The sequence below is a fragment of the Heteronotia binoei genome, chromosome 11 (assembly GCF_032191835.1).
Source record: "Heteronotia binoei isolate CCM8104 ecotype False Entrance Well chromosome 11, APGP_CSIRO_Hbin_v1, whole genome shotgun sequence".
Classification (NCBI taxonomy): Eukaryota; Metazoa; Chordata; class Lepidosauria; order Squamata; family Gekkonidae; genus Heteronotia; species Heteronotia binoei.
In genome coordinates, this window is record NC_083233.1 from 60,623,792 (window position 1) to 60,646,987 (window position 23,196).

At 44.5% G+C, this 23,196-nt stretch overlaps 2 protein-coding genes across 2 annotated transcripts in view; both read left to right on the top strand.

The window, feature by feature from the left end:
* The first annotated feature begins 8,744 nt into the window (after positions 1-8,744).
* On the top strand, positions 8,745-22,660 carry LOC132579233 (phosphatidylethanolamine-binding protein 1-like). Its single transcript, XM_060249469.1, has 4 exons — positions 8,745-9,002; positions 15,875-15,984; positions 19,559-19,659; positions 21,444-22,660. The coding sequence occupies exons 1-4, from the start codon at positions 8,868-8,870 to the stop codon at positions 21,659-21,661; spliced, it is 564 nt and encodes a 187-aa protein (XP_060105452.1). The 5' UTR covers positions 8,745-8,867; the 3' UTR covers positions 21,662-22,660.
* The window catches only part of LOC132579234 (vacuolar protein sorting-associated protein 29-like), a 138,599-nt gene continuing 133,423 nt past the window's right edge, over positions 18,021-23,196 (top strand). The window contains exon 1 of the mRNA XM_060249472.1: positions 18,021-18,026. Within this exon, the coding sequence (XP_060105455.1) occupies positions 18,024-18,026 (3 nt within the window). The 5' untranslated portion in view covers positions 18,021-18,023. The remainder of the gene's footprint in view (positions 18,027-23,196) is intronic.

Here is a 23,196-nt window from a genome sequence, read left to right on the forward strand (position 1 = left end):
GGGGCTGCCCGCGTGGCTCGCTGGCTGCAGCCGTTCTCCTCCTAGCGTTGGTTTGAGGCATAGGGATCAGGAATGTTCATACTCCAGGGCTCAGGCCTGGGGCCCTTGAACTTGTTTTTCTCTCTGAACACTTTCCCCCGCCTGACTCGGCTCCTGGGCCTTTGCCAGGTGCAGAAACTGGGCACGAGCCCCGTCCCCGCACTTCTTACTCCATTTCTCCCCCTGGGAAAGCCGCAGACCGCGCCTGGTTGCGGAGAAGCGAAGCCCACTTGCTTAATGCAGCCGAATGAATCGTTGCGTTTTCTGTAGGCTTCTGCCGAGCCGCGGCGTGTTTACTTAGGAGTAAGTCCCACTGACGACGCTTCCCTGGCAGTTGTGTTTAGGGTTGCGGGCCAGTTTACGTATGCTTTTAAGACCAGCTGTGCTCCCCCGCCCCCCAGCTTTTTAGCCCATCTGCCCTCCACGTTCAGAAGGGTACGCAGGCACATCTCCTTCTTGCTCCAGTTGACCCAAACAACAACCCTGTGAAAGCTGAGAGAGAATCACTGGCCCCAGGTCAACCAGCAAGCTTCCAAGAGTGGGGATACACTAGATAATGCGTTTTACATCTGGATTTTTGCTATTCTTACCCAGTAAAAATCTGGATGTAAAACGCATTGTTGAGTGTAGTGTGAATGCAGGTCTCCCAGGTCCTAGTTAGACATTCCATACTGATGCAAGAACACATGAAACTGCCTTATACTGAATCATCAAAGGCAATATTGGCTACTCAGACTGGCAGTGGCTCTCCAGAGCCTCAAGCAAAGGTCTTTCACATCCCCTCCTTTCTGGTCCCTTTAACTGGTGATGCCAGGGACTGAACCTGGGACCTTCTGCATGCCAACCAGAGGCTGTCTGCACCAATTATGTGAATCTCTCTCTGCTGAAGGAGAGGAGGAAAAACTGGCCTGCTTGAACCCCTAAGAGCTGACCGCTGACTGGAAGAGGAGGTTTGGATGGGACTTTCCTATTTATAGCTCCCCCCTAATTCCTTGCAGGCTCTCAAAGTTGTGATGATGATAATTGCATCCACATTCATTCTCCAGGCAATCTGTCCAGAATCCCTATAAACTGCAGCAAGTGGGTGGGACAAGGACTGAAGATGAGAGAGGTGGCTTTTCTAACAGCACAATCCTAAGAAGAGCTATATAGTCCCAAGCCTACTGATGCCAATGGACTTAAAAGGATGTAACTTTGTCTAGGATTGCACAGGAAGTGACTTCCCCAATACCTTCTCTCCACACCTGTCTGCTACCACTGCCACAGCTGCCCTGCTCCACTTGCCAGAGAGAGACAGGAGAGCTCCATATTTGTGCCAGTTACTTCTGATTCACTGCATCTATAATGTTTGTTCCTCCTACAGGTGTGCATTTGGAAAAGCTCCTTAGCAACAGTCTCCTCCCCATCCCAAGGGAAAGATTATATTTCCCAGAAACCCAAAGCGGAGTATGTGCTAAGCAAATATGTTAGTAACACACACAAGGCAGACTGTGCACAATCTTGAGCAAACATCACCAGAGAAGTCCCCTGGGAATGTAAGCCAACCCAAGCAAAGAGCAAAAAACACCAGTTATGTTGCCTGCGAGATGCGAAAGCACCAGGAACCAGAGAAGAAGAAAACACAAAATTGTTTGCAATGAAAGGGTGTTGCCTCTCCAACCAGCCCAGAGTAGTTGAATATTTCTGGTTGCTTGTTAGATCTGCAGCCATTCTATCATTGCAAGGTTTGCAAAACAGCAGAGTCGTCTGTGCTGGGAAAACCGAATGGACCGCAAGCAAAATGGAGAACGGACTCAGAAGGAGACAAGCCAGATCATGAGATAAAGGAATCGGCATCCCCAGGGCTATAAAGAGGAAACGTTCAAGGATGGTAAAAAAAAAAAATGCTAAGAAGAGAGAAGTGCTAAGAAAAATGCCCAGAAACAACAGACATGGAACAAAATACAGACCATCGGATGGAGGTATGCCAAACATGCAAGGTATAAACATGTGACATTTGCAGTTAAAATTCTTGTTCAATAAGTGCTTTGGTATCTTCCCAAAACTTCTTAAAAATCACTTGTTTGATGTCAGAGAAATGGAAGTAAGGATACATAGGTTGGAGATCCTGTATAACCGTTGGGAGAGCAGACGTGTGGTTCTGCCATCCACTAAGGCAATGATAACTGTGGCCATTGTGTGTTTGTAGATGCATATGCTGCATGAGCCCCATTGGCAAAGACTCCCTTCTGCTTTTGAGGAGGAAGGACTGTACAAATGCAGTGAGGACCGACAGGACTTTTAAAACATGCTCGGGAAAAACAGGCATTTGTTTGTTAAAGTACTCCCAAGTTTCCACACCTGTTGTGTTTGGAGGACGGTTCTTTTCAGGGGTATGACAAAAATCATGAGCTAACAACTCTCTCTGCTTTTACTTCATGGACCACTTACCTCTTTCTCTTCTACATGGGCTCTTTTCACCATTGAGAGGAAAAGGGTGCCTCATTAGAGGCAAGAAAGGGCTAATGAATCAGAAAAAAAGAGGGAGAGGAGCTTAATTTTCCCAATGCCAGAAGAGTCCAGTTGTGTTTGACATGCTTACCACTCTAGACCAACCCTTTCACTCCTGTTTGAGGCTCATCTCTTTTAGAGTTGCCAATCCACCCTCCCCCCGCAACCCGGCTTCAGGGTTATCAGAAAGTGGGGGGCGGGCGGAATGTCTGCTGGGTACTCCATTATACCCTATGGAGACTAATTCCCATAGAGTATAATGAAACATTTATCCATGGGTATCTCAGACTCTTAGGGGGCTGTTTTTTGAGATAGAGGCACCAAATTTTCAGCATAGCATTTGCTGCCTCTCCTCAAAACATCTCCAAGTGTCAAAAAGATTGGACCAGGGGATCCAATTCTTTGAGCCCCAGAAGAAAGCGCCCCTATCCTTCATTATTTCCAAACGAAGGGAAGGCATGTAAAAGGCTTGTGGTCCCTTTAAATGCGATGGCCAGAACTCCCTTTGGAGTTCAATTGTGCTTGTCATTGTCACACAACTTTAGTTTAGTTTAGTTTATTTATGATTTATATCCCGCCCTTCCCACCAAGTGGCTCAGGGCGGCTCACAACATAAAATCCAACATAAAAATTCAGTTTAAGCATTTAACACAGTTAAAACATTTAAAACATTAAAACATTAGGAATAACAGAGGTCTAATAGAACCACACGTAGTTTCTTGTGCCGGTTAGTTATAGGCCAGCTGGAAGAGGGTTGTCTTACAGGCCCTGCGGAACTGAGCAAGGTCCCGCAGGGCCCTCACCTCTTCCGGCAGCTGGTTCCACCAGGACGGGGCCATAACAGAGAAGGCCCTGTCCCTGGTAGATTTTAAGCTTAATGAAACTTAAGAAGGACCACAATTTGGCATGCTTAAACATGGAGTGAATGGGTGTTGAGATGCTTTAGGCCTTGCTCCTGGTTCCCCAAAGTCCCCAGATATTTCTTGAGTCAGACCTGGCAACCCTGTTGCAATCTGGAGCTCCAGCAATGGGTTTTTGGCTTCTCCTTCCCCTCAGCTTCTCCAGTCCACATGCGCAGAATCCTTGGCCAATGCTGTGTGCATGAATCAGTCCCAAATAATCCAGTGCTGATGGAGTTATGTGACTGAAACTTGAGATGCGTCATTTGGTTTATTCACTTACCTAGAATGTTTTATATACTCTCCTGATGTAGTAGTAATCAGGATTAAAGCAGAGTAACATGTATACATACAAGAATCATTTCTTGAAATCATTAAAACACATCAATGTAATTATTTAAAAGAAACAAATAAGCCATAACCCTGCTGCATTGTTTCCCTGATCAAAAATCTTGCTTCCTTTTGTTGCTTTAAGCCTTCCAGGACTTAAAGCAGGCAGGTGGGGCATTTTTGATCAGGAAAATAACATGGAAAGGATTATCTCCCACATTTCCCTACCATCATGACCCTGTGTCATATTAGTAACTGCTTTTAAGGGCAACCTATATGTTGGGCAACCCAGTCACAAAACTCTACCCTGTGGCTGTTACACTAAAGCAGGGCCCACTGTTTTATGGTACTTAAGGACTACAATCTGGCATGCTTAAACATGGAGTGAATGGGTGTTGAGATGCTTTAGGCCTGGTTTTACAAATGCCGTGGGATGAGGTGGTCATGAGGTGGTCATGAGGTGGTCCAGGTGCTGTGGTTATAGAATGGACTTTACCACTACAAAGAGAGTCCCTCTTTAATAATTCCAGCATGTGATCACAGCATGTGAAGGGCTATACTAGAATCTTCAGCCATAAATTATTTTGTTGGCAGGGAGTTTTCACATCAGTGAGCATTTAAAAATGTGTCTCCCCCATTTGCATTCTGAAGTGGTCTACTCCATTCCATCATTCCCTTTTGCTGCATATCTGGACTAAAGCTTTCCTTGGTGTTGAATTGTAGCCAGGTATTGACAACGAGAATGTAAATATATGCAGAGATGAGACGCTCTGCTTCTTTCCCACAGATAAACAATTCAGGAAGTACTTGCCTGGTGGAGATTGTACTGCAGGTTGTGGAATATGGCCCCTTCTCCAAGATTTTACACAGGAATAAGGGACAAACTTGGTAGTACAACCCAGTTCTCACACCAGAGATTGCAGTCTGAGCCCACGATGCTATCATGTGGCTTTTGAGGTTCCGCTGCACCTTCTGTTTGCTGCATTCATGTGCTATGCAATAGCCAGTTTTTCACCCCTGTTAAAACCAGATGGGTCATTATTCTTGTTAAAGAACGTCATAATTACCCTAAAATTACCCTGAGCCTATTTGGGGAGGGTGGGATACAAGTGCAATAAATAAATAAATAAAATAGGTTACCTGTTCAAAATGAACCTTAGCAACTGCAGTGTCTGAAATGGCAGACAGCAGACATGTGTTTTAGTATGCACATATTTTATATGCATCTGCACTATAAGGATGTATCCCTTCTCTCTTCTAAGGGTCAAACCAGACAATATGGGAGTTGCCAGCTCTCTCTCTCTCCCCCCTCCCCTTTAAATTGCAGACATGCAGGCAGCCCAGTTCAGATTAGGACCATAATATGAGGGGAGGGGTGGGCTAAACCTTCCTCCACACCAGTTCTACAGACTGGAGCAAACAGCTTTATGAGGCCATTTCAGGCTAAGAAAATGGCACGGAGGGGAAAGGCTTAACCTGACCCTTCACTGACACTATAGCTCTCTGCATGGCTGGTATTTTAAGGGGAGAAAACCTATTAGGAGCTCTGTGTACAGAATTTCCACCATTATATTTGGTCCATTTCAAGGATTTAGCTTGCAGAGACTTTGATGGGGGCACTGAACTGTGAAGAACGACCGTTCTAGCAACTCATGCTATGAATTTTGACAAGGATTGTTCATAGGTTAAAAACAAGGAGGAACACAAAGGATTGACAGGGAAGGGAAACTCATTTGTTATGAAGGCCGGATCTGACTTAGACATTATCAGGCCAAGCCATATGTGTCATAAAATGTAATGTCAGGCAGTGGAGATATAAACTTTAAAAAGGATACAGACAAACACAATTAAAGATTTTTAAAAACAAAACTTAAAATAAAACATGCTTAGCACTCTTGCAATATTTTGTTTATTTAACAGGCTGTCATAATTGACACTTCTTGCTCTGAATCATTGCATCAAAATCTGGAGACAATGTCTGTGTTGTAGCAATCTTGAGTATGCTGTTCAGGAGTTGTTCAGGTGTGTATCTGTAAGTTGCAAGCCTACTTTTGATTTATTGACATTATTTATTTATTTATTTATTTATTACTTTGCATTTATATCCCGCCCTCTCCGCAAGCGGACTCAGGGCGGCTTACAGTATCATAAAAACAATCAATTCCATAAAACATATAAAACCATAATACATTTATCAGTTTAAAACTATTACGCTATCTCAATCCAGTCTGGCGGTATTGGGTTCTGACTATGACCACCAGCTTCTGTAGGATGTCCAGTGGCAGCCCATTTTCAGTCAACCAGAAAAGCCTGTCTAAACAGTTCGGTCTTACAGGCCCTGCGGAACGCCGACAAATCCCGCAGGGCCCTTATAGCTTCTGGGAGGGTGTTCCAGAGTTCTGGTGCTGCCACCGAGAAGGCCCTAGATCTTGTTGCGCATAGCCTGGCTTCTTTTGGGCCAGGGGCAGACAGCAGATTTTTTGTCCCTGATCGCAGTGCTCTCTGGGGGATATATGGGGAAAGGCGGTCCTGTAGATAGGCAGGTCCCTGACCATAAAGGGCTTTAAAGGTTAATACCAACACCTTGAAGCGAACTCGGAACACAACAGGCAACCAGTGCAGCTCTCTCAGCACTGGCCGAATGTGCTCCCGTCGCGGTAGCCCCATTAACAGCCATGCCGCAGCGTTCTGCACTAGTTGTAGTCTCCGGGTTAGCGGAGATTACAGAAATCTCATGGTCAGTTCTTTGAGCCTAAGGATGAAATGGCTGGGCATTGCAAACTCTTGTACATAAGTCACTTCATGTGCTGGTCAGCCAGTGGAGAAAACAGAGGCTTTGCTCTGTAGCTCCTGTAAGACTGAACAAGCCTGACAACACAAGCTGTTACACAGAAAGAAGCAAGAGAGGGAGAAGGAAGCAGAGGAGAGTTGCTTATGGCCCTGATATGGCCTTGGGCTGCACATTTGACACTGTTGGTCTATTCCAGTTTGTAGTTGCTCTCCAGGTAATCAGGCAGAGGTCTTTCACTTCCCCTGATCCTTTTAACTGGAGATGCTGGGGATTGAATCAGGGATCTTTTGCAAGCAAAGTCAGTGCTCTGCCCTGGAGTTACATCCCATCTCAAGTCTTCCCTATTTTCCTCTCACTCTGTCTGCTACTCTTCCTGCTCTTATCACCTTGTCTGCCCAGTTGCCTCCTTGCTCTGCTAGTTTGCCTGCCCTGCCTACCTAGTGTGCTCTCCCTCTCACCCACCTTCCTTTCCTGACTGGCATTGCAAAGCAATAGACTTGCGGGGGTGGTAAATCATCGCTGGCTGAAGCTTACCCTTGTTGCTTTCTTGATGTGGTTGCTGCCACCACCTTTTTGCATGGCACCTTGGGTAGCTACAGCAGTACAACATACTGCTCAAACTTCTTTTTCCCATGCTTATATCTGTGCATGTGCACTGATATTGCTGTTATTCTGGAGGTGGGTGGGTGCTCCCATTTAAAAAAAAACCTTTTTCTATACCCTATTCCTGTGTAATACTGTTGTGCAAACATTTTGATCTTCAAAAAGTGGGGATGCTTGTCTATTTGATATATAGATAAGGCTAAAACAGCTCGTGACTTACCAAAAATGGGTGCTAGAAAACAGGGACTGTTTGTAATAATGGAAGCATATAAAGTATATGATGTGCACACCAATGGGCAGGTGAGCTGGCATGAGCACATTGTATCCATGTCTTCAGGTCTGCATTTTGCTTAGCTTTCTTGGTGTCTTTCATTGGTATACCAGCTTTTCATAACCATGTTGTCCAATGCAGTGAGGTTGGCAATAACGTGAGTTATGAAACAGCTGCAGGGAGAAAGCATATGCAAATAAGGGGAAATGTATTCTTCAACGCTGAACCCCTGCAAAATCACAGACCTTAAGCTGACGCGGTCACAAGGTGGCGCACCTCCAAGCAGTTGTACTAATACATATCAGCAATTTTTAAAGTGGTAGACCGTCTTAATTGGAGGATGCTTAGGAGTCTTTGAACATTTAAAAATCCTAGATATGCTCAAATTAAGACCTCCTGCCACTTTAAGAACTGGAGATGTGCATTACTATAATTGCTTGCAGATGCACCAACCAATTATATGCACATCTTTGTGCAAAAGTCATAATGTTTCATGTTTTAAGTTATGTCCACATGGTAGTGCTTAGAGCATTGGATTAGGAGCTAGGAGACCCAGGTTTGCATGTGTCTGTGGGGTGTGGGGAGGGCACTTTCCTGTGGTCCCAGCTGAAAGTGCATTTACCAGTTAAGAAAATGTAATATGATCTATTTATATCACGTCAGAAATAAAACACCACTACTTGCTTTTCTGACCATGGATAAACTGGGGAGACTTATGTTGCATGTACAGACCATATCTGGAAAGGTTATGATGTAGACACGTCATGATGGGTTAACCTTTCCTTCAGACCTCTGAGCTAACGGTCCCAGAAGGGAAAAAGGCAGTCACTTTAAGAAATGTCCGAGGTAACTTCCAAAGATGTGAGTTTGGGGTACGTATTTCTCAGATTGTTTGCCTTTGCCTGTACCTTTGCACAGGACACCCTAGTGCAGGGGTGACCAAACTGCAGCCCGGAAACCACATGTGGCGCTTTCACACATTGTGCAGCTCTCAAATCTCCCACTGCCCCGTCAGCCGGCATTTGTCTTTAAAGCACTTCTCCAAGCCATTTAAAGTTGCTTTCTTTCCACTTTTCTCCCCCCATTTATTTCCTTCCCTCCCTCAAACATCTGACGCTTATTCTATGTGGATCTTCCATTAAGCAAGTTTGGCCACCCCTGCCCCAGTGGCTCCTCGACATATCAAAAGATCTCCAGAGTGCAAAGGGCTAGTTCGGCAGACTTCGGTCACTAATGTAACCTTGTACAGCCTTAGACCCGCCTCTTCCCCGAGCACCCGCTCTCTCCCAAGCCAATGAGAACGGAGAGATGCAATCCCACGTGTCCGGAACTGCTGTCACTCATCCGCCGCGAGAGTCTGCGCTTCAAGCTGGGGTTGGTGGGCGTTCGCGCCCTTCTGGGGGGTTTAGCAGTGAGAGTAGCGGCGCAGCGGTGTCTTGCAACGATGGCGGTGGATCTTAGCGCGTGGAGCGGCCCGTTGCAACTTACTGAGGTGGAGGAGAAGCCGGCCAAGCCCATGCGGGTCCGCTACGGGGGAGTGGAGATCGACGAGCTGGGCAAAGTGCTCACTCCCACCCAGGTAACAGAAGCAGAGGCATTCTAATGCGCGCGGTCTCTCTTTGTTTTTTTTGCAAAAAGCAATCCCACACAAACACGCTTGGTACAAGAGTCTTGTAGGCTTTGCTTTCTTCTGCATGCTTCTTTCTCTCAAATGCAATAGGAAGAGGAATGGGATAGGAATGAGAATCTGCTAGGCTTCAATTGACTGCATTAGTGCTCGACATAATCCTGTTCCAAATCCATCCTGTTTAGTGATTTTGCAGACCCCCTTCTCCAGTTGCAAGAGGAAGAACCAGAGCAGGCCCGTTAGATGCAAGGTCTGGCTTAGCCCCGGATCTTTGTATTTAGCTCTCGACAGATACAAAGGGGAGAGGGGAGTACTGAAACCTTGATGCGTGCGCATAATGGATCTTTTGCTGGCGAGCCATGGCAGATCTGCGCATTTGGGATTAGAGGGAAGGGATTCTGGCTTTACGAGACGAGTTGTGTCCGGTACTTCTCTTTTTGAAAGCTGCTAAGTAGTTTCTGATGACATTCCGGGAGCCTTTCGTATAAAGAAAAAGATCCCTTCGCGTGCCCCGGAAGGCTCGGGAAGAGGAGATACGTAGTTTGCACTGCAATAGGAAGAAACAAATCACTTTGTCCCGTTGTAAGTGGCAACCGTTAAACAAAACGAGGCCAAGGGGCGGCCGGGAAGTGCAGCGAGCCGCTCAGGCCCCGGTTAGGCCCGCCTACTTGGGTGCCAGGTTACAGTTGGCGCCCCCTTGTCCCGGAACCCGGCAGCGCGTGCTCGGCGGGTGACCTGGATTGGCGTGGGTGGAGACTGCACGCCAGGGCGGTGTTTGCGGTCGCAGCCGCGCGCCGGGGTTAGACTCGGGACCGGATCAGGTGGCAACGACCGGGCCTGCTCTGGGGTGCAGGTGCTCGCTTGCTCAACAGGAAATTCCTCCGTGTAGCTCGAGAAATGAACATAAGAGAAGCCATGTTGGATCAGGCCAATGGCCCATCCAGTCCAACACTCTGTGTCACACAGCGGCCAAAAAATTTACACACACACACACACACACACTGTGGCTAATAGCCACTAATGGACCTCTGCTCCATATTTTTATCTAACCCTCTCTTTAAGCTGGCAATGCTTGTAGCTGCTACCACCTTTTGCAGCGGTGAATTCCACATGTTAATCAACCTTTGGGTGAAGAATTACCTCCTTTTATCCGCTCTAACCCGACTGCTCAGCAATTTCATCAAATGCCCACGAATTCTTGTATTGTGAGAAAGGGAAAAAAGTACTTCTTTCTCTACCTTCTCCATCCCATGCATAATCTTGTAAACCTCTATCATGTCACCCCGCAGTTGACGTTTCTCCAAGCTAAAGAGCCCCAAGTGTTTTAACCTTTCTTCATAGGAAAAGTGTTCCAAACCTTTAATCATTCTAGTTGCCCTTTTCTGCACATTTTCCAATGCTATAATATCCTTTTTGAAGTGTGGTGACTAGAATTGCACACAGTATTCCAAATGAGACCGCACCATCGATTTATACAGGGGCATTATGATACTGGCTGATTTGTTTTCAATTCCCTTCCTAATGATTCCCAGCATGGCGTTGGCCTTTTTTATTGCAATTGCACACTGTCTTGACATTTTCAATGAGTTATCTACCACAAGATCTCTCTCTTGGTCAATCTCTGCCAGTTCACACCCCATCAACTTGTATTTGTTGCTGGGATTCTTGGCCCCAATGTGCATTACTTTGCACTTGGCCACATTGAACTTCATCTGTCACATTGACGCCCAGTCACCCAGCCTCAACAGATCCCTTTGGAGTTCCTCACAATCCTCTCTGGTTCTCAACACCCTGAACAATTTAGTGTCATCTGCAAACTTGGCCACTTCACTGCTTACTCTCAACTCCAAATCATTAATGAACAAGTTAAAGAGCATGGGACCCAGTACTGAGCCCTGCGACACTCCACTGCTTACCATCCTCCACTGCGAAGACTGCCCATTTATACTCTCTGCTTCCTATTAATTAGCCAGTTTTTGATCCACAAGAGGACCTGTCCTTTTACTCCATGACTCTCGAGCTTACTAAGGAGCCTTTGATGAGGAACTTTATCAAAAGCTTTCTGGAAGTCAAGGTAAACAATATCTATCGGGTCTCGTTTGTTCACCCCTCAAAGAACTGTAACAGAGGCAAGATCTTTCCTTACAGAACCCATGCTGAGTCTTCCTCAATAACTCGTGTTCATCAATGTGCCTACTCATTCTGTCCTTGATAATGGTTTCTACCAACTTTCCCAGTATTGAAGTCAGACTGACTGGCCTGTAGTTTTCCGGATCGTCTCTGGAACCCTTTTTAAAGATGGGGGTGACATTTGCTACCTTCCAGTCCTCAGGAACAAAGGCAGATTTCAATGAAAGATTACATATTTTTGTCAGAAGATCCACAAGTTCAACTTTGAGTTCTGGATCATGCGTGCAGTTCTGGATCCAGAGCCAGACATAACGAGTAGGAAACGTGTGTCTTTGTTCGACAAACATATCATCAGTTACCCTCACTCAGTCCTAATGCCTACAGTGCTTTGGCCTTCCTGTGGGGCGCTGAGATAAAGGCTGGCCTAATCTAGGACCTGTTCCAAGTTTTGAGTCCCCTCAGGCTAAAGGTGCCCAAGCTCCATTAGGACCCCTACTTATGCCTGCTTTCCAGTACATCCACTTCTCTACCTGTTTGCCTTTCCTTTCTTCTGTTCCTTTCAGCATATAGTTGTTGAGGGTCTTTGGGGCAGTGCACCTGCTAGGAACCTTGGGCCCTGGGAGCTGCCCTACATCAGTGTATGCTGAAGTCAGCCCTGGCCTAATCCAAGGGTTGCCAACATCCTTGGGGGTGAAAAAAACTGACCTGCTCCTTCAACAGAGGCACAAGTATGGAAATAGGCTGCTGATGTTTCTTCTTAGCCTGGAAGGTCACCTGGTAAATAACATTCTGATAAAACTCTGTTAAAGGAGCAGAGCGTTCTTTTTCTCTCCAGGCTGTTGTCCTCACAGCACGACTCTGATTATTCCCCAATGAGAACAGAAATGCACCCTGCATAGGTGCTCAGGGCTCTTCCCTGCCTCTAAAGGGCCAAGGCAGGTGCTAATTGAGTAAATTGGCAGTCAGGGTGGCTGTGATTATTCACTTAGAGGGGGAAGGAGGGGTATATTCAAAAAGCACAAGTGAGCATCCCAGGAGAATGCACAGGGTGTGCTGTGGAGGTGTGTTAATAAAAAGCAGGTGTTTAACATTGATGGGCCTCCATTTTGGTAGCATCTGTGTTTACCAGCCCCCTTCCCCATGTTGTTTTGAATCTTGCATTAGAAAACTCTTTGTGTGGTCCAGGTACAGGAGGTGGCGAAATTAAGAGATGGAAGACTGGACTTTAGTACCTCTAGCTTGCAACTGGGGGGGGTACCATTTTTTACTGTTCCCCAGCAATGTTAAATCAATTCCATGTGAGCAGAAAGCATGCATATTGAGAATTTCTGGCACTGGCCGCTTTCTGAAGTGTTAGTTGTTGTTTTAATTTACAAGGTATTTTTAAAGCATAGGGGAGAATTAAATGTGACCCATCTGCTATTCGAAGTAGTATAGTCCCCTCAGCTGTCTCATTTTGACTGTTCCACTTCACAGGGCTTTTCAACTAGAAAAAGCCCAGCAGGAACTCATTTGCAAATTAGGCCACACCCCTGACATCACCATTGTTTCACACAGGGCTGTTTTGTAGAAATAGCCAAGCAGGACCTCATTTGCATTTAGGCCACACCCCCAATGCCAAGCTGTGTGTTCCTGCTCAAAAAAAGCCCTTCTGCTTCATATTACAAGTGCAAGATTGGGGTTATGTGTTCAAACGCAGTTGTGACCCCTCCAAAGTATAGCTTGCAATGGAATGCTCCTGGATTGCTTTTTACTGACTTTTTAAACTTGAACCTTGCAGTGCTTTGCCAGAGGTGCAAAGTCCCAGCACTGAGGTTAGTTGGAGTTGTCCCAGAGATAACTGCAGGAGCCATCTGGAACACCTATCACTCTCAGGCAGAATTCAAAGCTCCCCCTCCCAAGTTCAGCCACTGCCAGGCATTTGGCTGCCCTCTGACATCTCCTTTCTCACTTTGTCCTCCCACTCTCATCTCATATGGCCTTCCATGGAGACGTGTTTTTACAGGTGTCTCCTGTAGATAGTACAGCCTGCAATGGAATGCTCCTGGATTGCTGGTGGCTGCTACAAGATTCTTGGGAGTGATATTGACATCCACTGACCAGTATTGTTCCAAGACCTCAGTTCAGTAGCATGCACAAAAAATATGCACTTGATTTATGCACTGTCTGCCTTATTATTGATTCACATAGTTTGTTTACTTTGACTAGGAGAAGCCCTCTGGGACATCAGGCTGGCAGTGGTCTTTCTGCACACTGGCTTCTGCCACTTAACTGGTGATGCCAAGAACTGAATGAACCCTGGGACCTTCAGGCTGCAAAGTTTGGATTCTACACTGAAATCAGCCTTTTCCTGTTTCTCTTTGACCGGTTGCAGCACCTTCCAGGTGCTGGGGAACCTGAGCTTAGAATTCAGCTTTGGAGTGGTGTTGACACCTACAGGCCTGTGTGTGTTGAAACATCAATCAAATGCAAGCCTGAACATTTGAAGCTGTTTAGCATTGATCTCTGTTGCCAAAGAAAGGTCTCCCCTAGCTATCTAACAGGGCAGCAGTGCTCAGAAAATTGTGGCTTCTTGTGATTTCAGACCTTACAATAAACTACAATGCAAACTGTGGTTAACAAATTCTTTAGTAATATTTCAGTTTGGTGCCAAATTACAGTTCCTCTGGTGCAGTTTGTTGGGACACTCATATGCCACAAATTAAGTGGGATTTGCTCAGATTGTGGTGTATAGACCTTATTTTATTTTGTTTGAATGCAGCCTTAGTCAGTTGTAGGAAGACCAAAAAGGATACTTTTTAAAGCAGGACTTTTTTTGAACAAGAACACACAGGAATGCAGTTCTGGCTGGCTTGGCATCAAAGGGTGTGGCCTAACATGCAAATAAATTCTCGCTGGGCTTTTCTACAAAAAAGCCCTGTGTGAAACAATGGTGATGCTAGGGGGTGTGACCTAATATGCAAATACGTTGCTGCTGGGCTTTTTCTACAAAAAAAAGCCCTGTTTTAAAGTATCAAATTAGGCTCAAGCCAAGTTTCATTGAGTTTCACCAAATTCCCCTCCTTAGCCCCATCCCTCATGGCTTTTGTTCATGCAGCTCCCATGATCTCCAGCATAGCCTGTTTGGTGGTCACAGAGGGGGGACCTTTTTCTCCCATTTTCACCAGTAGAAAAACTGGTTGGATCCAGCGCTACAACAACAAACGAGTTAGCGCTGATAGTTGCTACAAGATTCCTTTTTTTGGTTACTCAGTGCAGAAGAAATGTATGTGAGTGATCTTTATTGAGGTATTTGGTTAATACAGCAGAGTTTTGCCCAGTCGGAGAAACATGATACTGGGTGCAGTAAATAAATCTCCCAAGCAGTATATTGGAAAAAGAGTAAATTTGCATTTATTCAGATAGATCCAGTTCACATTCAGGTTGTGGATGAAAGAAGAGAAAGAAGTCTAATCTAAAGAGTATTTTCCCTTTTACAAATGGCCAGCTAGTCCGGCATTATGTGTATGAGAGTATGAGGACATTGTATCTACAAGAAAGACCTGCAGAAATTTGTCTCCATGGAAGGCCATGTGCAGTAAGAAGACAAAGAGAAAGGAGGAGTCAGATGGCAGCTCCCAGATTAAGACAAAGAGAGGCATACAGTTCAAGAAGATAGCACCTATACACACTTAGAGTGATGTAGCCCCCGCCCTGTCCAGGTATGCTGAGATGCTCTCACCAACAAGCTTTCCTTGTGTTGAGCATTAAGTATTTGTACCCCTCCTGTGTCCTTGGAATGGGACACCCTCCAGGTATGGGGAAACCAGGCCAGACCGTGGTCTCCTTGACCATGGCAAATAGGGGTGGGGAAAGTATTATCACAGTTGAGTTTGTAAAAGTTACATGATAGGAGGTAAAGGAGGAATATGAATAAGTGGAATTTCTGGTGATGGAATGGGGCAGTTGTTGGCCCACTGTTTTCCTGTTCCCTTCTGGCAAAATGCAATAATTTTATTATGATGTTATTGTGATTTTATGGTGATTTTATTACTATTTTGATGTACTCTGCTCTTAGCCCCCAAACGGGGGAATGGGTGGATTATAAATAAACAGATAACAATAAATAATAAAATAATAATCCCAAAAGCTCAAGTCCCCTTGTCAGGGCTCCTCAGAGCAGTCTGCTTTTTCTTGTGACTGGGTCATTTATCTTGCTTGGCCAAAGACTGCCTTTATTTAAAACGTTGTCTTGCAAACGGGACTGGAGAAGATCTCTGCCATGGGATCCCTGGAAGTCACACAGCACAGTGAGCTCTATGGACCCCTGATAAGGTTTCCAATTTTTCCCCAGTGAGAGTTTCTATGCCTGATGTGCAGAAACTGAAATCGTGAAGTATCTGCTTATTATTTCCTCTCCCACCCATTTATTCAGCCCATATTGGGGAGAGTGTTTGCAACAGAGCTGGATACCAGACATGGTGGAGAGATATTTGGTTGCTTCATGTTTTCCTCCTTTGGCATGAATAGATGCAGAGTGATAATGGGAAACTTTAGCTACTACATTTCTGCTGCTAAAGGCACAGATGCCTTTTGGGGAGATAAAATTGGCAACTCAGATCCTAACCCAAAGGGGTAATGATGACTGTTCCTATTGAGGAAGGCAACTTTCCTTATTTGGAAGTTACAGATATCTTTCAACTTTGGTTTGGCAGGTTAAAAATCGCCCGACAGCCATTGAGTGGGACGACTGCAGCTCAGAGAAACTGTATACCTTGGTTCTCACGGACCCTGATGCCCCTAGCAGGAACAACCCCAAGTTCAGGTAAGAGCAGAAGGATTCATTCAGAATGTGTTGAATTGAAAGCACGTGATGCCAAAGTTTATAAGTTGTCAGGCAATTAGATCTCAAAGAAATCAGTCCTTGATTTGAAACAAAGTATGATTTATTGATAATCCAAGATGCTTCTATTGAGCTAGGTATTGGAACTGATACATAGTAACAGTGGAAGGCTTACTTAAAGGTGGCTCATCAAAGGTTTTCTAAACAAAGCTACATTCTCTAAACAATGCTGTATTCACGTGTGAATCTTCACACGGCAACTCCTTATCTTCCCTGTGGTTTCCTTCCCTGGGATCAGGCCTGAGAACCTGTCCCTGGAGGCGCTTATCTTCAAAGAGTAAATTTCTGCATTTGTTAGTGAAAGCGAGAGAGGCAAAAGAGGCACGAACTACACTCTAGATATCTCCTGCTTTGATGTGCCCGGCTTGGTTCATGGTTAGTAACATTCATGGAGCTTTATAGATACATTCAGTTAGCATCATACTATTAGCATTATATTCTTGAAAGAAAGATTCACATTGCTTGACATACTGCCCCCCCTAAGCTCGTGCTCAGGGTTTGTCTGGGTGCAGTAGGTAAAATCTTTTGAGAAGGAGGGGGGCCCGGAGGTCTGAGGACTTCACCCATTCATCACAGCTGGGAAGAAAGTATTTCCAGCTCACCAGATAGTATAAAACCCCCCTCTTCGTTTTGGCATCCAGCACCTCCTGCACCTCATGATGACTCTGACCCTTCACTTGAATAGGTTTGGGCTCTGGAGGGCGGGGGTGCCAAGATGTAGCCCCCGGATCTTTGCGAAGAAGACTGCAATAGAAAACAGGGTGGATTTTACTAAACAGTTTAGGCAGTTCTAGTTCCACCATTACTTTGTTTATTACTCTCTTTATTTTGAACGGACCCAAGTATTTATAGGCTAGCTTCCGAGACATCTGTGGCAATGGCCAGTTCTTGATAGACAGGAACACTGTTTCCCCCACTTTAAATTCCCACTCTGGAGAGTGCCTTTTGTCAAACTGGGCTTTGTAATCTCTTTTTGCCATTTCTAAGTTGTCTTGGATAATTGCCCACCCCTTCCCCAGAGTCTCCCACCATTGCTGGCAGGAAGTGGTGGGCAGAGTCCCATTGTTGCTGGGTAGCAGGCGGGAAGGGTTTCCCTTCATAGCCATTTACAATTTTGAACGGTGTAGATTTGGTGGAGCTATGGAGGCTGTTGTTATACCCGTATTCAGCGAAGCAGAGTAGTTCCACCCAGTTGGACTGTTGATAGTTCACATAGCACTGTAAATACTGTTCTAGAAGGCTGTTCACTCGTTCCGTCTGCCCGTCCGTCTGCGGGTGATAGGCAGAGCTCAACCCTTGCTCCATGCCTGTCAGTTTACAAAACTCCCGCCAGACGTTGGCAACGAACTGTGGTCCGCGGTCGCTAATGACCTTGTCTGGGAACGAGTGTACTTTTACCACATGTTGAAAGAACAAGTATGCAAGCTTTTTTTGCTGTAGGAAGCTTTTTACAAGGAATGAAATGTGCTTGCTTTGAAAATGGGTCCACCACCATTAGAATCACAGTCCGGCCCTGGGACACCGGTAACTCCACTATGAAGTACATGGGTACCACCGACCAGGGTCGCTCAGCCGTAGGGGTCAGCTGGAGGAGACCGGGCAGCCCCCCCCCATTTGGTCATTATGCAGACTGGGCAGGTGGCCACAAATTCGAAGATGTCTTTCTTCATGTGTGGCCACCAGAACTGTCTATTAACCAAATGTAGCGTTTTTACATTGATCTTGGGTATAGTGACTAGTAAAATCTCTTATCTCAAATCCCACAGAGCAGGATTCAAAAGCTAATGTCCTGGAGTGTTGACTCAGTCCTGAGTTCATATTCGGGTTCAGTTCCCCATTCTGCTGTGAAATTCTGGGATGGTAACTCCCCCTCTCTCTTGAACCTACCCTACATGGTTGTTAGGAGGGTTAAATGTGTCCAGGAGAAAGCCATATGCATCCTGAGATAACTTGGTAGAAGGATGGTGGGGGGGGGGGGGGCGGGAAATGTGATGCATGTAACCTTTTTTTTTGTCCAAAATTTTTTTTATTGAATTTAATAAACATACAAATAAAGCAATCAATGACTGTATCTGCAATCATTCTTTGTGTATAAGTATAGCATACCAACAGAAAACAAAATATAAATATATATACAAAATACAAACAAAACATACATACATTCACTCACACATACATAATTGGCAGCTGAATTAAAAAATAAGTACTCTGTCCATATATTAATTACATCAAATTAATAATGTCATAATATCTACCAGGTATACATGTACGCATCTGATCTACAGGACCAAAAGAAAATTTAAGAAATGGAAGCCACTTGTACATCAGAGATTCGTTACTTTCTGAATTGTTTATATTGCATAAACTATCTGCTATCTTGTCCATAGCATAGACCTCCCAGATTTTAGCATACCAGGTTTTAACTGGAGGAATATTGGGAGATTTCCAAAATTGGGCTAACACCATTTTAGCAGCAGCTAGTAAAAGGGATATCAGGGATTTATTGAGAGAAGTAATAGAAAAATCTTTCCAACAGTCAAGCAAAATGAGTTCCAATCTTAAGGGTAAACTATAGCCCGTGATATCCTTGATTTTCGCCACAATTACTGCCCAAAACGACTGCACCCTCGGGCAAGACCACCAGCAGTGTATAAATGTGCCCACCTCTCCACAATTTTTCCAACATTTGGAGGATTGATTTATCGCCATATGGCTTAATCTCTGAGGTGTTAAATACCACCGAAACAAAATTTTTTGAGTTTGTAATTGTATATTCAATGATTTTGAAACAAACGAAGGAGATGACCAGATTTGTTGCCAAATATCCTCCTGAAAATTAATTGAACTATTCCTTTGCCAAATTTCTTGATAGGATAACAAATCAACAGCATCAATGTCTAGCAAACCCTTATAAATAAATGAAATCAGTCCCTTCCGCTTTAAAAAAGGAGAATATAGCAAGTGTTCAAAGAAAGTAAGAGGTCGATTGAAATTGTATTTCTTTAAGAGTGATGTCACCAAGTTGTTAGTTTGCAAGTATTCAAACCATGGGATTTTTGTCCCACCAGTTTTCTCTTCCAAAGATTTTTTGTCGAGCATTTTTCCATTGGACAAAATATCCACAAACCTATAAAGGTTATATTTTTTCCAAATTGGAAAAGACTTGTAAAAAAACCCCGGTTGAAACCAAGAAACATCCACAAAATGAGATAGTGGAGATATTGGAGGGGCTAAAGAGAGGCGACGTTTGTCCCAAATCTGAAAAATAGCTTTAAGAAAAAGGTTGGAGAAGATAATAGGAGGTCTATTCTTCGGAAATTCCCATAATATAGAGTGAAACGATTTGTTATTTAGATAGGTATCTTCTAGGGCCTTCCAACCTGAATTTAAGTCAGCATCAATGCATGTAACCTTGATGGGACCTTCTAGTTCTTGATGTTGCTGCAAAGTTTCATCCTGGGAAGCTGAACTTGATTGTTCTCCTTTTCCTTTTTAGAGAATGGCACCATTTCCTGGTGACCAACATGAAGGGCAATGATATCAGCAGTGGGCGTGTCCTGTCTGACTACGTTGGCTCTGGGCCTCCCAAAGGAACAGGTAGATGACCAATAGCTGCCTTTGCTCTCAGTTTTCCATTTGCCTGTGTACATATTTGCTCTATGACAATTGGATAGCTGTTTCTCTGACTTAGTTTGGTTCCCAGGAAGATGCAGGCCTGTCAATCAAGGCCCTAGAGGACCAGGAAGAATGATAAAGTGGAACTGTTCTTTAATGACCAATGGGGAATGGGCCTTGGTTCAGTGGCAGACCACTTGCTTTGCATGTGGGAGGTCCCTGGTTCAGTCCCTGGCATCTCCAGTTCAAGGGGATCTTGGAGATGCATCTAGCAAGGCCTCTGACTGAGACAGGGATAGTATTGGTCCATCTAGCTAACTATTGGCAGCAGCCTTGGACAGAGGATGATCTCTTCCAACACCTCTACCTTTAACTGGGCATGTCAGAGATTAAGGCTGTGGCTCTGTGTTCAGACATCTGCTCTGGATGCACAAATTCCCAAATTAAATCCCCTGAAGTGGGGAGAAAAATTGAAGTATATGCAATATTTTTCAGTCAAACCAAACTTCTTTTGCTGATTGTACAATACATCACTTATGACTTAGCATATAAAATTGTATCATTAGGTATGTTTATGGGATTTAAATGTACAAATGTCAGCATTTTCTGTAAGAAAAAAATAGCTATATCCAATACAGAAGTGCAGCCTGTTGCACCCTATGCCGTCATAAAATGTGTATCTTTAATTTTTGCTAACCAAAAAGTAGATAAAAATAAAAGTTGAAGGTTCAAAAAAGAAAGTGTGTTATTTGGACAAGAGATGTTCAGATATTAAGCCAAACTTTTGTAACAATGAAAATACAGGATTCTTTCATAATCTATTGTCATTAAAAAGGTAAAGGTAGTCCCCTGTGCAAGCACCAGTCGTTTTCGACTCCGGGGTGACATTGCTTTCACAACGTTTTCACGGCGGACTTTTTATGGGATTGTTTGCCATTGCCTTTCTCAGTCATCTACACTTTCCCCCCAGCAAGCTGGGTACTCATTTTACAGACCTCGGAAGGATGGAAGGCCGAGTCAACCTGGAGCCAGCTACCTGAACCAGCTCCCATTGGGATCGAACTCAGGTCGTGAGCAGAGAGCTCTGACTGCAGTATGCAGCTTTACCACTCTGTGCCACGGGGCTCTTTAAACACACCGCCTATTAATTGCCACCAACTTATTTACTTTTAAATACAAACAATTCTTGTAAATATTGTATATGTCTACATGTACAGTGGAAAATGAAAGTAGGATTTTTCATGCTCAGAATGTACAGCATGAAAAATGCTTCAGGACTTTCCCCAAGTTTCCCATTGGAAAAAACTGGGTGATAGGGGGAGTATTGAAAAAGGTTCCTAGGAAATATTTTCTTGTTTTGAGAGAATCCTTGTCTTAAATTGGGAAACTTGGGAAGTCCTGAGGCCTTTTTCATGCTAGTCTCATTGTGAAATATCATGTCTCATTTTTAGTCATGCAAAAAGAGAAAATATTTTGTAGATGTTTTTCCCCCCAGACCTCCCTCGGATTTTCAGATTTATCTGTGGGAAAGAAATTAGGAGTGGGTGGGGAATCTACATGGGAAAAAAACTTCCCCATTAAGTCCCTCCCCCCTCGAGGGGGGGGGTGGGCTTCACATCTATACTCCATTCCTACTTTATAGATGATTAAGGTAGTTTCTTGTTTCAGTCCACAAAACTCCTGTTCTCATGCTGAGCTGGTGGTGGAGGGTGTTCTTTGCAGTGCTAGGCAAATATATCTTTTTGCTTCTCTCACTCTGTCTGCAGGGCTGCATCGCTACGTTTGGCTGGTCTATGAGCAGCCACAGCAACTGAACTGCAACGAACCCGTTCTCAGCAACCGATCGGGCGATAAGCGTGGCAATTTCCAAGTCGCAGCCTTCCGCAAGAAGTATAAGCTGGGTGCCCCCTTGGCCGGCACCTGCTACCAGGCTGAATGGGATGACTATGTGCCAAAGCTTTACGAGCAGCTCTCTGGGAAGTAGAGTAGCCCTATTTCCCTGCCCTCTTCCCCTGTCCTGTAGTGTTAAATGAGTTGCATGAGCACCAGTAGAGATACCCAGGCCACTCCTGGTGCTGTTGACTTGGTAAATAGTTTGTACTGGCTAATTGTTAGTGGGGGCAGCAACTGTGATCAGATTTGTCATACCGGTCTCACTTAGAGAGCTGTCCACCTTGTTGCTGTTACAATTCACAATAAACTCTGAAATGGATATTTGGAGCAAGGAAATTCAGCTAAACAGTTGCTTTTTTTCCAAATCTTTTGCAAAGTCTGATAGCAGAATCTGGGAATTCTGTATGTTTATAATGACAATATTGTTGCCACTTCCTCTTAATGATTTGCTACTATGACTAGGTGCTAATGGTGCCATTCTAGCATAATTTGCCCCCTTACTAGCCCATGAATTCAGTGGATAGAAGGGTGTAGCTGTGCTTAGGATGGCACTGCAAGCATTTTATTTGGAAGGGATTTCCTTCAAAACTGGTGGAAATTTAAGTCAACTCATGAATGCAGTGCCTCTTCTGCTGCTAAACTGTTTTCTCTCCCATAGCTGCAGCTAATACCATGCAGATGTTGCAGTTGTCTCCACTACAGCCAGTAGAATTGCCTAGTCTATGATTTAAGAATATGCTGTCCCTGCCTTTAGGATGGCAACCTAGTACATTGTAATGGGGCCACAACTGGTAAATGCTGACTTTTAATTCTCTGTTTAGGGTGCTGTTATCTCCTTTTCTATCTATCTCACCAGGATCTCAACACTCTTGTAACTAGGAAGGGAATCTTCTGTTGTATCTCCTGTCTTGTTTTACCAGAACTAACACTCAAAATGGGAACTGCACAGGTTAGGTAGACCTTTATAATACTTTGAGAGGTCTCCTGCTTTAGTACACAAATTGTCACTTGCATGGTAAGCCCTCTGCTGGCGCCGGGGTGTGGTTTATGCAATTGTCTGTTTGATGTTTCAATTAAAAGCTTAGAATCATGTGTGGTGTCCTATTTATTTTTTTATCCATTTCTCTGAATAGCATGTGCTGGAACTTCAGAACCTGTTTTGAAAATGGAAGCAGCTTGCTTTCTAAATGGTAAAGTTGGCAATGAATGCCAGAATTCAAGCTTTCTTCCATGCATGTCCTGCCCTTTTTCACAATAAAGTGGTGGAAAAGGTCATTTCCCTGCAGGTCCATATAACTGCTGTAGGATAAATGAATTGTAACAGCCTGATCAGTGTCCCAGGAAGTGTTGTTGTTCTGTATGAAAAGAAAGAACCGGTAGAGAGGCAAGAACTTCGAGTGGATAGGTTGCGCCTGTTGAGATCTTTACCATTTTTAAGAGAGGAGAGGAGTTTGCAAATTCATGGAAGATGAGTGGAAAATGGTGGTCAGACAGATTTCTGTGGCCAGAGGGACAGATAGATGGAGGCTTGAGCCCATGAAAGTGATCTAAGGTAGGGTTGTACAGGGTGCAATTGTATCCCCCATGTTATTCAACCTCTCTGTAAAGCCTGCATGATCAATAATT